The sequence below is a fragment of the Physella acuta genome, unplaced genomic scaffold, assembly GCF_028476545.2.
Source record: "Physella acuta isolate Inbredline_101_S28 unplaced genomic scaffold, ASM2847654v3 ptg001179l, whole genome shotgun sequence".
NCBI classification, from domain to species: Eukaryota; Metazoa; Mollusca; class Gastropoda; family Physidae; genus Physella; species Physella acuta.
In genome coordinates this window covers 1-17,184 of record NW_026732696.1, presented here as the reverse complement: position 1 = coordinate 17,184, position 17,184 = coordinate 1, and the positions used below count along the sequence as shown (strand labels likewise).

Below are 17,184 nucleotides of genomic sequence, written 5' to 3'. Positions count from 1 at the left end.
AGCATCCACATAAACGTGTTTCTAGTTCAAAAAGATCGATCGAAGAAGTACTTATTTAATCTTTAGGCCTACGACTAGGTTAGGCCTACCCAAGGCCTAACTAAATTTAATATTTTAGTTATAAGTATGTGCAAACTGGCCAGAAAATAAAGCTACCTCAGCATTAAAATAAGCAAACAAAACTAGCATACAAACATCTGCAAATGCCAAAAATAGATTTGACCAACCCATAATGATTTATATTATAATGTATAGATTACTGGCTTCATGTTTTTTTTAAAATCAATTTTTACTAAACTGGGGTGGTAATCTCCTGTTTTTGGTATGTAAATCCGTCCGAAGCTAATAATTGCGGAAATTGTAATATTGGGATATGACTGTGATATTGGTTTATTTACAACATATTTTACAAAATATAACAGCTGATCTAATAATAAACCACAAATAAGGGTTTGGCCAATGGAAAATATCCAGGAATCGACTTTAAATTTAAAACAAAAAATAAAATCAATCATCAAAAAAATAGTTAAAAATAATTGGGGTATTTTCCCTTGAGAACTTACTATTCATATGTCTGTTGTGTTGATTTTGTTGTGATAAATGATCCTTCTTAGCATGTAATTGCGATGATTGGCCTATGTCGTACCTCGGCCAGTACCATCCGTACGCTCTAGTGGCGGATTTCCAAAGTATAAACATTTGTATAAAATAAGTTTATTTCTTTACATTATCTTTTACTATGTTTTTATGATTTATATTTAACAAAATTAAGATCACATAACACCTCAACAGAGGACGTGTTACTCAGCTGCCTATTCGCAGTTTTTAGTGTGTAAAAATAATTTCTGTGGGCTTCAAAAGTGTCAGAATTGTTTTGTTAACTGGATGGGGAGTACAGTTTAAAAATGTAACATATATTTCAAAATAAAATTACTCATTATTTAACAAGCTCAGTAATAAAGTATATGTTCTAACTGGTCATTCTTTGACTATAATGTCGCAAATTCATAAAATAAAATTATTTTACTATTAATCTGGTTTCACTGTTTCAGCGTTATTTTCTTTTATTAAAATACTAATAGTTGGTAAGTTTAGAAAAAAAAATGTGTTTTGTAATTTGGGATACATTGTATCTAGAGTTTTATGAAAAATTAAAACTTAATAATAATGGATCTTTCATTTATTTTCCAGTTTTTTTTTGGGGGGTTGTATGTAGGTTATCATGATATATTTGGTTTAGTTTTCGTTGATTATGTAAATAAAACAAAACTAAAAATATAGGGGTTAAGATTTTTTTATTGTCACAAATAGCTTCAATGTTACATTTCATTCCTAAGATAAATATTTACTCTAAAAAATAAAAAAAACTTCATAGATTAATAGAATTAGGTGTAATCAACATACTTTAGCTCACTGTATTTATATGTATACATAAATCTATACCTATACAATAAGGAAAGATGAAAATAAACATGATGGTTAATAAGTCGAATCATTATTATGCAAAAAATGCAATTACTGGCTTATCAACAGTTGTATTGTAAGAAAGGATCAACTTACGCTTAAAAATTTATGTTTTAAGTATTCGACTTTACAACATTTTGATAAATCATATAAAACCATAAAAGCAATACATTATTACATGCAAGTACCATTTGGTCAGATAATTCCACTTTAAACTAAGGGACGGGTTGATTATCTTTAAGACATCAGGCAATGATGACTTACTTTTTTTCATCTCATCAAGATTAAGCCATGACTGTGCAGATATTTATAAAGTTACCTTTTTTTTGGACTCATCTAAGAGACACCCGTTTTACTAGTGATACCCCGATTGTTGTTAAGAGCATGATAGCTTTTAATTCTATGCTTTGTTAATTAAGTCCGTAGACTTGCACAGAATAGAGCTATTACTGTAAAACAGAATAGTTTGAGTTACCTCCCTTATCTCTAAAACCATTCTTCGCATTTTGCGAACCTCTTTTTTTTTTAAATACCCAAAGTTGGTGGGAGTGGGGGGGGGGGGGGGAATTAGGCAAATAACAGTAATAATAATCATTAAAAAAGTTTTTAAAAACCCACGTTTTCTGATTGAACTAAAAAGTAGAAAATAAATGCTATACATCACAATAATGCAAGCGATCACTCTACTATAAGCGATGAAAAACGAGGGGCGCCGAAGTAAAAGTTATATTACTATTAATTAGATAATACTATTGACTTTTATTAGGGAGCTTGTAGAGAGTCAACAGTATTAGAAACTGTAAGAAAATCACGGCGCCCCACGTTTTTCATCGCTTATAGTAGAGTGATCGCTTGCATTATTGTGATGTATAGCATTTATTTTCTACTTTTTAGTTCAATCAGAAAACGTTGGTTTTTTTAAAAACTTTTTTAATGATTATTATTTTCTACTTTTTAGTCTTTGTCTGTTTGTTTGCATTAAAATCTTGCTATCGATTTTATCTTTTCACTTTTTTTTGGGTAAACGAAGACAACTCGTAAAAAACACGTTGTGTGAATACGTTACTGACTAGAACACATAGATTTGAACCCGTGTCGAGTGGGATAGCAATCGTGTGCCAAACCACTCGACCATATCGTCTCCCCCATACTGGCCACCAGTTGTTACGGTTGTTTGTACACAAACACCGCGTGAACACTACTCAGTAAGCAAAGAGGGAGAGTACCGAACATTGTTTTCATCAAATTACAGTTACTGGGTTATGTCCCTTTTTCCCCACGTTTTTACTACAATTATATAGCGCTCTAAAATGCTCAATAAAATGTTTCCATGGATCAATTTAGTAATAATAACAATTGAATATTCTATTGTCATCCAAAACAAAGCTTCCCTTAAAATTTCAGCGCGCTAGCTAAATGGGAAGTGCCAGAAATTTCGATCGCAAGATTTGATTGGAAAGACAGAGACGAAAGCAAGTTAAAGAAAACGTGGGAAAAAGCTTTGTTGATATAGGTTTTAATTGTACTGCGGATCTAAATATTTAATGAGAACCAAAGACCAATTTCGCGAATAACACAATTGGGTTTTGACAAGCATTTCAAAATGGTTGCCTAGTGTAGGCAGGAATTAGTCAGTGACGGGGGTTATATTATATATATATATATATATATATATATATATATATATATATATATATATATATATATATATATATATATAAATGAGAAGAATTTACACTAGTAAAACGAGGTAAAAAAAAAGACTGGTACAACACGACGACTGCTACTGCTTTGTTACTTTGTTCAACCTACTGATAATTTAAAACTGTAATATACTATATAGAAATTGTTCTAAAGACACGACAAAAAGTAGACCAAATTTGCTTGCACCTTCTACAAACTACATTCTAAAGCAGTGGTTCTTAACCTTTTTTTAGGTACCGAACCCTACCAGTTTCACATGCGCATTCACCGGACCCTTCTTAATAGTTTTATCGTCCACAATAAAAAAAATACGATCGTGAATCTTTTGAGTAAGTTTTGTGGCTTGACCTCCGCCAAAGCCCTGAGACTGACTTACTGAACCTCTGAGGTTTGTTCGAACCCAGGTTAAGAAACACTACTCTAAACTTTTTTTATTCTTTTTATTTTTTTTCGGCTTCCTCAGGAGCGTATGCGTAGGCAACGCTTTGCCAACTAATTTGATTTTTTTTATAAAGATCGATCCTGATAATACAGCGTCCCCCATCTTTATTTTGACGATTTTAAAACCTTCCGGATACCGAAAAAAAAACTTAGTTTTGCGAACATTCACGTCTGGGTGTGTATGTAAACAAGATAATTTAGTGCAGTTTCAGTTCATTTGACGAAATTTCATTCATAAGTATCAACATTTTTGGTTTTCTCTCAACCTTTTAGCGATTTCCGGAAACCGGAAGTGATATTTAGTCCATTTCCGGTTTATCGCAAGCCTATAATTTGATTATCGTTTAAGTTAAATCAACGATATTTCAAATATAAGTAATAGGGTGTATGCTTAAGTATCTTTCATCTTTTGATTGAGCTCCGGTAACCGGAGGTGGTACTTTACTCTATTTTCCTTGGGAACATCATAACTTGTGTACTGTTGTAATAAGGTTGATTAGAATTCATATATAAGTAATGGCATAGTGACTGGTTATTGTAGTGGTATCCTTACATGCTGGTGGATCAAGTAGTTTCAGTGGCGTCGCTTGGTCGGGTGTCACCCGGTGCGGCATTTCGTGGTGTCACCCCCCCCCCCCCCCCAAAGAAAAAATTATATATATATATATATATATATATATATATATATATATATATATATATATATATATATATATATATATATATATATGTGTGTGTGTGTGTGTGTGTGTGTGTGTGTGTGTGTGTGTCGACCTACATAGGCCTATAATACCCTGCCATTTTGCAATAATTGTTAATTTGTACTTAAAAGAGTATTTAACTTTAATTAACCACTAATGGAGCTGACAAAAAAATGCATTTTTCTTCTGAACTTTTTTGCAATTTTTCGCCTTGGTGTCACCCCCTGAATGGTGACACCCGATGCGGTCCGCACCCCCCGCCCCGCCCTCGTTACGCCTCTTAGTAGTTTAACCCTCTCACAGCGCTAACAATAGGTACCATTTTAATAGGGTGGACGAAATTTGATACATAGGTATGAAGTATTACTCTCTTGATTCTGTCAAATTTAGAGTGTTATCTGGTGACCAGAAGTAGTATTTTACGCTATTTCCGATTTATCAAAATTATCTCTTGTACTGGACCGATTTTTTTCAAAATTCTACTTATTTCAAGACTCGATAACAATCCACTGCGACATAAAATGTGACTTACTTAAATATTTAGTTTGCTTTTAAAACACCAATCGATTCTTTTACAAGCTATTATTTAATTAGCTTCATCTGTCTGTTGTGTTTTTGTCTGTAATCGAAACAGGCGAGTGAAAATCTCCACTTATAACCGACCAATCTATCTACAACTTGGCACGTGGTTCAAAATCAGATAACAATGCAATCTGACATATAATATTTTCTTAATATCAATTGGATGCTTAATTAACTTTTATCAATGAATTATTTTTTCCCCACTTTACGTTTGTTTTAATACAATAGAGTTTTATGACTAAAAACTATTGTGCACTAAAAGAACCAATGGACCCAACCGAGAATAGTCTCGAAATTATTCGAAAGGCCCATTTATTTATTTTAAAAATTACGTACCATGTTAATACAATAAATATGGTTATAAAAATCTGACTGTTTGATTTTTATTGGGACTTCACTAACAATTATAAGTATTTGATGTTTTACTATTTTCGCTAACTAAACAAAATTTAAAAAAAAAACAAAAAAACAATTTGTTTGTGAACATTTTATGAATAAAAATAACAACAAAAATGGCTGAACTAGGTCATGTGGTTAAAAAGTATTTTTTTTTAATTTAAAAATTGTATCGGCAAAGTTTTGAATGCACTCGGAGATTTTGTACAGCCAACCAAGATTTGTCTCATGAAAGTAAAACTTCGGGTTAAGCCTATAACTATAAAAATGTAGAGAAATGTAGCCTTTAAAAAATATGTAGGGTCGGCGCCCTGGGAAGCCGCCCCCCCCCGCCCTCCTCTCCCAGCTACGCCTTTGGTAATTTGGAGTAAATTTCATCGATTGTTTTAGCTTTTATGACAAAGTAAAATTACAAAAAATAATGGATGTTTCACTTGGTTGCTTGAGGCATGGATTTTAAAGGTGTATCATAATGAGCTTGGTTTAGTTGCTGTTGATAGAATAAATAAAAACTACTGATATAGGGGGTAAAGATTTTTTATTGTCACAAATGGCTTGAATGTTACATTTGATTCCTAAGGTAAATATTAACTTACACAATTTTTAAACTTCATAAACAGAATCTGGTGTAATTATTATATGAATACATATATCTAAACCTAAGGAGAGATTAAAACAAACATGATGGTTACTAAGTCATGTCATAAAAATACAAATAATGCAATTACTGGCTTATTAACAATTGTATTGTAAGATAGAAATTAACTCACAATTTAAAAATGTATGTTTTATGTATTTGACTTTTTAACATTGTGGTATATCATACAAAAATACATTTGAATTATATCCTTTCATGTCAGCCTTAAAACCAATATATTATGAAAAGCAAGTACAAAATTATCAAACAATCTTAACTAAAAATGCATCAATGAGATTCATTGTTCCAGAGGTATAATAGTCAAAGAAAATATTTTTTTTAGATTTTAAGTAAATAAAAATGTTGACATAACACCATAAGTAACACATATATATATATATATATATATATATATATATATATATATATATATATTTATATATATATATATATATATATATATATATATATATATATATATACATGTATATAGACATTAGTATATACATATATATTTATACATATATATATATATATATGTATATAGACATTCGTATATATATATATATATATATATATATATATATATATATATATATATATGTATATATATATATATATATATATATATATATATATAATATGAACAGTACAACCATCAACCAATAATTTACTTGACCATAATAGTCAGATAATTCCACTTTAAACTAAAGGACGGGTTGATTATCTTTAAGACAACAGACGATGATGAACATTATTTTTTAGAATCATCACGATCAAACAATGACTGCATCTATTCTAAAAGGATTATACAATTTATTTTTACTTACCTCGTGCGATCAGTTTTTCTTAATACAAAGCTGACCAGAGACACACGGTCTACTACTGGTACCCCAAATGTTGTTAAGAGCATAAGAGCTTTTAATTTTATTCTTAGTTCAATACTAGACAGACTTTTACAGAATAAATAAATTTTATTTTGATACAAAATATCGAGTAACCTCCCTTATCTGTAGAAACTGGGTTCGTGTTTTAAAACATACTCACAAAGGTAGTGGGAGTGGGTATCAGTCAAATAGCAACAGTTAAAAGCTGTTTTAACATTAACTTTTAAATTTACTGCGATTTAATAAATCTAAAAATATTTTATCATAAACAAAAACAAATTTCGAGAATTACGCAACTGCTCTTAACAAGCATTTAAAAAACGGTTACCGAACTAAGGTGTAGCCTAGTCCGGCGTTCGTTACATTTTCACATACACACACACAGACACACACACGAACATATATATATATATATATATATATATATATATATATATATATATATATATATATATATATATATATATATATATATATATATATATATATATATATATATATATACACACACTAGACTACCCGTTATTCTTGAATAACCGTGTGTTACGGGGGTCATCCATAAATGACGTCATGTTTATTTGACGAATTTTATCTTTCCCTTCCCTTCCCACTGCCACACATCTTCACAAAAAGCCAGACCCCACATTTAAAAAGATGTCACACCTCAGGCGACATGTTTTTATCGTTTAAAAACACATATTTCAGCTGAGCATGGGTCTGACCACACTATCCCTTCATTTGCTGAGAACACAGAAACAGTTGAACTCTACTTGACCTGCCCCGTCTCCCGCCAAGTCCAGATAGGCAACTTCACGTCTACAAAAAAAATTTAAAAAAAAGAAGCAATTTTACATTGACATGATATGTCTCGAACTCGTACCACCCGCATGGTAACTATTACACTAATCTATCAACTCAGCTATCGGGGAAGTTCCGATTCGGTGCAAAATTAGTGGTATAGTTTACATAGAGAGTCCGCCTAAGAAACTTAAGTTTCGCGAATAGGCCCTATTACTATTTTTTCAAATTAAATTTTATTTATATTAAATAATTAAGGCCTGAAATAGTTTAGCAGAGAAACTCATTATTGGCATAGATTCTTGATCTAAATAGAGCTAGATCTAGAATCTACGGCTGGCTTAAGTCTAGTTTTTTCGTAGTTCTAGTCTAGATCTAGATACATTCATTGCATTCTCGAGCTATACGATCTGTGATATTTACGGACTAAAATACTTAGATAAAGAGTTTCAATTATTGAATGTGTTTTTATCGTGTATTACTTATAGTCATTAGGTTTTCATTTTAACTCATTATTTTTGGTTTGGCCTTAAAGTTTGTTTTTCTGTATGTTGCCATTTTTCCTATAAGTTTCAAAGGACGTCAGTTTAATTAAGTCCCTGTATTTTACTGTAAAACTAGTTTTGGTTTGGCTTTAACATCAAGTGACGTCACTAAGTCGGTGAAAGTTTTTAAGTTTTTAAGAAAGCAATGTGTTTGTTCTGAAGTTTTATAATTAAAGATGTGGTATTTCTATCAATCAATATTTCAATAAATTAATTAACGTCTTTAAATAAATTTGTGATTAACAGTTTGGTATAAAAAAGAAAATTATTCGCTACCTAAATACGTATTTCACAGCTCTACACATAGTGCAGATTCTCTCATGTAACCAAACAGACAAACAAAAAAAATAAATATACAAACTTGTAAACAAACTTGAGTTTAAGTAGTATATATATATCTATATATATATATATATATATATATATATATATATATATATATATATATATATATATATATATATATATATATACATATATATATATATATACATATATATATATATATATACATATATATATATATATATATATATATATATATATATATATATATATATATATATATATATATATATATATATATATATATATATATATATATATATATATATATATATATATATATATATATATATATATATATATATATATATATATATATATATATATATATATATATATATGCCTATTTATATATAATAATATGCATATATAAGACATTCCAGGTCTACGTGTCTTCGAAGACGTCATCATCGTTATGACGTAGCCTGTACTCAGCCAGTACGTAGAACATGATGGCGACCACCAGTAGCGTCATCAGCAGGTAGAGCTTGGCCGACACACACATCCAGGTGCCCGAGCCGAACATGATGGCCAGCCCCACGCTCTGGACCAGGCGGTAGTTGGTGAAGGCCACCTCAGGAGCCTCGGTGCACGTCAGGCAGATCAGAGCTGGGGGGGGGGGAGTGGTGGGTTAGATGAGGGTGGAAGATATTGGTCGGTCGTAGTGATTAGCTATGTTTTGTTCTATAAGTCTTTAGCTACTGTCCTGCAGTTTGCTTTAGTCTTTAGCTAAGGTTCTGCAGTTTACTTAGAAGGTCTTTAGCTAATGTTCGGCTGTTTGCTTCGAAGGTCTTTAGCTACTGTTTTGCAGTTTGCTTAGAGGGTATTTAGCTAATGTGCTGTTTGTTTAGATCGTTAGCTGTTGAGCTGTTTTTTAAAGTCTTTAGCTCCAATTACGATGTTTGTTTTAGTCTTTGCATAGTAGCAGATGTTTGAACTTTCGTATAACACACACACACACTGTGCGTTTAATGAATATTTATTTTTCATTAAAATATTCATTGGGGGGGGGGGGGGGTGGGGGTGGGGGTGGGCTTTTAATAACTCTAATACAACAGTTGATGAGTAGATCTCTTCTAATGAATGAACTCCTTTAGTCGTTTCTTACTATATATACTATATATCAAGCTAAGTCTCTATCTACTTACTATAACCAGTTCAGTAGGTCTCTACTTACTATTATAAGTTAAGTAGGTTTATACTTACTATAACAAGTTCAGTAGGTCTATACTTACTATAACCAGTTCAGTAGGTCTCTACTGACTATCACTAGGTCAGTAGGTCTTTACTTACTATTACACTGTGTCTGCCACACCGAATCACAGACTCCCCATGCCGCAGATAACACAAAGAACAACATTGGCGAGATCTCAGGTATCCAGATCAAATATCTGACCAAACGAAAAAATATATATATTTATATTATATATCTTGTTTAAAAAATAAAAATAGAATAAATATCAAGGTTAGATTTAATTAAGTAATCTTGTCTTTTCAGCATTGTGGAAGCTACATTAGTGCAATATACAAGGTTTCTTTCAGACTTCCGTCGGTATTTAATGCGAGAAAATGGCTGCCATTAGTTAAGTATTTTCTATATATATATAATATATTTTTAATTTGTCGAATGGTGAGTAGAGGGGGGCGGTGACATTCTCGGAGATAATTGAGGGGAGGGGGGGACCAGTACCCCACCCCAACCCCCTCATCGGAGAGACACTTGAAAAAATCACTGATAATAAGTGTCATTAGTCTAAGGGGCATCACTCCCTCTGCTCTTCCCGACAAAGCTACTGATACAATTTAGCAGCAAATACGAAGTAGTCGCGCATTGATTATAATGACATCCCGTCCCCCTACCTATTAAAATACCAAAAATCAATTAAACCTCATTGTTATAAAAATATCTTTTCAAAATATTACAACGAGACCTCCCTTTACAACATTTCTTATCTAAAAATATCTCCCCAAAAAATTACAACGTGACCTCCCTTTACAAAATTTCTTATCTAAAAATATCTCCCAAAAAATTACAACGAGACCTCCCTGTTCTAAAAATATCTTACCCAATCATGAGTGCGATGTGAACGACACCACCGAAGCCAAGGACGACCTCCCTCGGTATTTTATGCGAGAAGATGGCAACAAAGATGGCGCCGAGCACGGTAGACGCCCCAAGGGTGATCATGCAGTAACCGACGTAGTGAACTCCCAGCATACAGGTCACGAAATACTGGAGAAAAACAAATATTTTTTTACTGCTTAACACTGTGGTATAAAAAAAAAATTTTCGTTTTGTTTTCTTTCCAACATGTCATTAATTCGTTAATTGTAAACCACCCTTGGGGTCATCCATAAATGACGTCACGCTTTTTTGGACGATTTTTACCTCCCCCCCTCCCCTCCGTCACACGTCGTCACAAAAAGTCAGCCCCCCCCCCCTAAAATGACGTCACACCTCAACCTACAACCCCCCCTCAAAATCGCAGTTGAATTTTTTTTAAACATCGATATTTTTCCAAAATCTTGTCTAAACTATTACAATTTATTAAAACAGTTATCTAAAACGCGAAATAACGTCTAAAATTCGTTTTCTAACATTGCTTTTTTATAATGCAAAAATGTGACGTCGCAACATCTGACCCCCCCCCCCCTCCCCCTCATCACACATCGTCACAAAATTACGGACCCCCCCTCCCCCCTACGAGTGTGACGTCATTTATGGATGACCCCCTTGCCCCTGTCGCACATACAGTCCACCCTACGATGGTGAAAACTTAATCATAGACTTTATTCGGGGGGGGGGGGGGGGGGAGAAACTCTGGAAGTATTCGATTAATTATCAAAAGCTACCTCTAATACACACAACTGGTTGGATCTAAATAAACTCTAGCCCCACCCCTCCCCAACATTAACCTTCCAGATGACAGCTATACGTGTTACAATGAATATGTGTTGCATTGGATTATAGAAAAGCTCTACCTTCCCACCCCCCCCCCCCCCTCACACACACACTACTCCATTCGAATCTGATTAAAATGTGGACACGTGAAGGCCGCTACATGCCATTGGGCACACGCACACACTAACCAGACTCTATCCCAACCCTCTCCCCCCCCCCCACACAACCCTCACCCCCACACAACCCACACAAACCTGGTTATAATCTGAATACATGAAGGCCTGCTGCATCCCATTAAACAACAGTAGAGGTCCCCCCACACAACCCTCACCCCCACACAACCCTCACCCCCACACAACCCCCCACAACCCTCACCCCCACACAACCCTCCCCCACACAACCCCACACAACCCACACAACCCACACAAACCTGGTTATAATCTGAATACATGAAATCTTGCTGCATCTCATTAAACAACAGTAGAGGTAACTCCCCCCCCCCCCTCCCCCACACAACCCTCACCTCCACACAACCCACACACAAACCTGATTATAATCTGAATACATGAAGCCCTGCTGCATCCCATTAAACAAGAGTAGAGGTATCAACAGGCGCAGTGTTCTATGTTGGACAAGTTGACTCAAGTGCTGGAAGATGATCTGAAACAGAGGGTTGGCACATGGTTGGTAGAGGGTTGGCACATGGTTGGTAGAGGGTTGGCACATGGTTGGTATAGGGTTGGTAGAGGGTTGGTGGATGGTTGGTAGAGGGTTGGTGGATGGTTGGTAGAGGGTTGGTACATGGTTGGTATAGGGTTGGTAGAGGGTTGGTGGATGGTTGGTAGAGGGTTGGTATATGGTTGGAAGAGGATTGGTAGATAGTTGGTAGAGGGTTGGTACATGGTTGGTAGAGGGTTGGTACATAGTGGTAGAGGGTTGGTACATAGTTGGTAGAGGGTTGGTACATAGTTGGTAGAGGGTTGGTACATGGTTGGTAGAGGGTTGGTACACGGTTGGTAGAGGGTTGGTACATGGTTGGTAGAGGGTTGGTACATGGTTGGTAGAGGGTTGGTACACGGTTGCTAGAGGTTTGGTACACGGTTGGTAGAGGTTTGGTACATGGTTGGTATATGGTTGGTAGAGGGTTGGTAGATAGTTGGTAGAGGGTCGGTAGAGGGTTGGTACATGGTTGGTAGAGGGTTGGTACATGGTTGGTAGAGGGTTGGTACACGGTTGCTAGAGGTTTGGTACACGGTTGGTAGAGGTTTGGTACATTGTTGGTATATGGTTGGTAGAGGGTTGGTAGATAGTTGGTAGAGGGTCGGTAGAGGGTTGGTATATGGTTGGTATATGGTTGGTAGAGGATTGGTACATAGTTGGTAGAGGGTTGGCACATGGTTGGTAGAGGGTTGGTAGATAGTTGGTATATGGTTGGTAGAGGGTTGGCGGATGGTTGGTACATGGTTGGTAGAGGGTTGGTATATGGTTGGTAGATGGTTGGTACATGGTTGGTAGAGGGTCGGTAGAGGGTTGGTAGAGGGTTGGTACATAGTTGGCAGAGGGTTGGTACATAGTTGGTAGAGGGTTGGTACCTAGTTGGTAGAGGGTTGGTACATGGTTGGTAGAGGGTTGGTACATGGTTGGTAGATGATAAGTTGTTGGTAGAGAGTTGGTACATGGTTAGTTGATGGTAAATGGTTGGTGGATGGTTGGTAGATGAATGGTTGATGGTTGGCTTAAGTTGACAGTCTCAACATTTTTAACATGTTTGGTTTAAAATGGTTGGCTCAAGATCGGTGGCTTCAGATAGTCGGATTAACATGGTTGTCTCAGGAAAGTTGATTTAGCATAATCGACTGGTAGTTTAACATGGTTGGTAGATAGTTGGTTTAACAGGATTGGTTCAACCACTTATATGTTCCTCACAAGATAAAACAAACTTTACTTAATTATCTACAGTTGACATCAGGGTTTAAGCATTTAAGATTCAAATTGTACTGCATTTAAAACTAACTTTTAAATAATTGAATAAAATTCAACTTTGAAAAAGCTGTAACGTGTTGTCCAGTTTTAGCATCTCTCTAAGCTTATGCTTAAAACCGAAACCAAAAAAAAATAATAGAAATGTAAAAAATCGGGAAAAAAATGTCTATTTTTAGAAAAACAAATTCCTATTTACGGACTGGGTGTTGGTGAAAATTTGGCTTGGTTTCCGTCTAGTTCATGATTGATTTTACATAAGTTTCCCGCATTTCGTCCTCAGTGCTTTGGGCGGTCAGACCTAAGCTCAAAGTGATGACATTGAGATCTCCACTGGTCAGCTGGTGCCGGTGATGTGGCTCTACTTGGTGCCATTTTGAGAGTGGGGGTGGGAGGGTGGGTGGGTGGGGGTGGCGTGATGTAAAAAGGTGGGGGGGGGGGGAAGTAGTCTGCTGTCAAGTTCATTTGTTGTTGTTATTTTTTTCCGTTAAATGGTTCTGGCCGGTTGTTGGTCAATCGATTGGTTGTCGGCAAGGATATCAGTTGTTGGTTGTGTTATTGACTAAAGGGGTCGTCCATAAACGACGTCACACTTCTGGGGTAAAGGGAAGGGTTCGGCAATTTGTGAAGAGAATCAGAGAGATGAAGACGACATGCTTTTGCATTTTAAAAAAGTAGTGTTATTTTAAATTTAAAAAAAAGTCTTGTTATGTAAATTGGAATAGAAATTGAATACTATATTTAACGCTGACCGAGCTGAGGTAATATTCGAGATGTTTTAAAAAACAGCAAAAACTGCAGATTTGAGAGGGGTTTGTAGGCTAAGGCGTGACGTCATTTTAGGGGTGGTGGTGGGGGAGGGGCTGGTATTTTTATGACGATGTATGATGATGGGTAGGGGGAGGTAAAAATCGTCAAAAATTCATTAATATATGACCCCTAAAGATGTGTTTTGGTTAGAGTTAGTGATAGTTCCTAGGTTAGGTGATGGTTTTGGTTTAGTATTTCAATTATGTTGTTTTTTATGTTTAAAGTTCAGTGTTATATTAATAGTTTAGGGTTAGGTTAATGATTTGTATTGGTGTATTTGGCGAGTAAGGATTAATGACTTAAGTCTCTTAGCGGAAAAAAAAATTACTTCATTATTTTGGCTAATCTTTCATTTTCAAAAAATGATAAAAAACGTTTATGATCTCTCTGTGAATAAGTTGTAGATAAGTTGACAACAAGCGTGCTTTAATGGCCGATGTTTATAATTTACCATAAATTGTTAACATACCTGCTTAGGTGACCAATTATTTAATTAACCTTAAACTTGTCAACAAACCTGCTTAGGTAATCAATTATTTAATTAACCTTAAACTTGTTAACACACCTGCTTAGGCGACCAATTATTTAATTAACCGTAAACTTGTTCACACACCTGCTTAGGTCACCAATTATTTAATTAACCTTAAACTTGTAAACAAACCTGCTTAGGTCACCAATTAATTAATTAACCTTAAACTTGTTAACACACCTGCTAAGGTCACCAATTATTTAATTAACCTTAAACTTGTAAACAAACCTGCTTAGGTCACCAATTAATTAATTAACCTTAAACTTGTTAACACGCCTGTTTAGGTCACCAATTATTTAATTAACCTTAAACTTGTTAACACACCTGCTTAGGTCACCAATTATTTAATTAACCTTAAACTTGTTCACAAACCTGCTTAGGCGACCTCTCTGGGTCCGCCCGAGCCCCTATCCTGTCGAGCAGAAGTAGAATGAGAAAAAACGAGACCCCGCCTAAAATAATGTATGACGTCATGAGCTTCCATAGCACTGGACTGAGTATTTTGGGATCTGATGAAGAAAACGAAAGTAAAAAAAAAAATTGTTATTGGGTAATGAAAAATTAATAACGAAGTGGGTTTTTTTTTATTTTAGGCAGAGATGAAGTCGTAGCAGTTGTGAGTCGATACTTGAAGGTCAGTACACGAAGGTTAATGCCTCAAGGTCACCACCTGTAAGTTAACACTGGAAGGTCACCAATTGAGGGCTAATGTGTAATAGTAAGTATCTGAAAGTGATCACATTAAGACCAGAATCTGAAGGTAAAAATCTAAAGGTTAACATTTGAAGGTCAAAGCATGAAGGTTAACAATTGAAGGTCAAAGTATGAAAGTCAGGACATGAAGTTCAAAACATGATAGGTCATATCGCGAAGGTCAAAGCACAAAGGTCGAAATATAAAGGTCAAAACATGAAGGTCAAAACGTGAAGGTCATCATTTGAAGGTCGAAACCTGAATGTCAAATACATAAACATCAACAGCAGACCGCGCGAGACCAGACGATCGTCTGTAATCTCATGACAACTTTGCGATCTACATAAACCAACAGTAACCGTTCTAGATTGGAATTTTCTTGTAGTTTTTTTGTAAGAGTTCTTCTGTATGGTACCTACAGCTGAAAGATGCCTGCCTCTACAACAGTGTTTCTTCCAGATTTTCTTCTCCGTGGGTGCACCTGAAATTTTCGGGGGGGGGGGGGGAGGGGGGACCGGACTAAAATTTCCTGGGGTGGAGGGGGTGTTAAAAGTATATATTTTCTATATAAATTCCATTTCGTTCGAGGGGGGGGGGGCGAAGAGATGCCAGGATGAAACTCTGCTCTACATAAAGGTAGCTGTACGTATTACACACATAAAATGTAACTTGAGTTTTAGATGATTTTGCCTAGATGCACTCTTTTAAAATAGAACATGTAGACACCTAAGACAGCGAGCAATGTATGCAGACTGTATTAAAATAACTCGTTACATGATATCTATGATAGTACTGGCTAAGAAATGTGTGCATAATATCATACCAAGACAATAGGCCGTAGGGGAATAAGGCTTAGATACGCACATTCGAAAAATAATTGTAGATTATGTATGGCACATCTTTTTCTTATTCCTCCCCCCCCCCCCCACCCCCACCCCAACCCACCAAAAAGAAAAGGCGGATGGGAACGAGGCTTAGTTACGCACATTTGAAAAATAATTGTAGTTTATGTATGGGACATCTTTTTCTTATTCCTCCCAACCCCCCCCCCCACCCCAACCCACAAAACTCGAACTTAAGCTAACATTGTTGAGAAGTTATAAATAAAACACCTATAAACAGAACTGAATAGAGAAAGTTATAATATTATCAAACAATTACACGGTACAAAATTAAAATATTTGAGTTAGAAAATTGGAGTTGTTTGGATTAAAAAATTATGGGTATCTTGCTAAGGAATCGAAGTAGAATTAACCAACCTTTTTGCGGGATGCACAGCTATTGAAGCTTCGACACTGTATCTTTATCAGGTGAAGCCTTATAATAATGCATACCAATTGTGTTTCTTCGTCGTTATGAATTTTAAATGTCAATCTAAAGCGTAAGGAAGTTCGGGAAACTCATTCCATTAGTCTTGACTGTAAGACAAACCGCACACTCATCCACTCAGAGACTTGCATGTACAAGTATATACGCATATGCAAATTGAAGACAGTTTTTGGGTCATAATAGGCGATAAGTCAGGTGAAGTAGAGTTAACATGTTTCTATGACCTCGAGATTTGAAGGGAAAGAGTGATCAGTTCTATATTTGGCCGATTTTTCTTTCCCTGTGTACCGATTAGAGCTGGGTGGACACAGGTACGTTCCTACATACTCGAGACCGGAACTGAAACCTGCCATCTCCGTGTGAGTAGTCTACCGCTCGCTCACAGACACACTCACACGCATGCATATCCACACGCACGCAAGCACATACATACACGCAAGC

General features: G+C 35.4%; 1 protein-coding gene across 1 annotated transcript; it reads right to left on the bottom strand.

Moving 5' to 3' along the window:
• Positions 1-8,885: 8,885 nt before the first annotated feature.
• LOC131956841 (protein unc-93 homolog A) lies at positions 8,886-15,230 on the bottom strand (the record flags this gene model as incomplete). The annotated part of the gene is made up of 5 exons (XM_059321450.1): positions 8,886-9,109; positions 9,794-9,891; positions 10,567-10,733; positions 11,949-12,050; positions 15,082-15,230. Coding segments are annotated over 5 exons (740 nt in total), but the record flags the coding sequence as incomplete, so codon positions are not given.
• Positions 15,231-17,184: the final 1,954 nt, after the last annotated feature.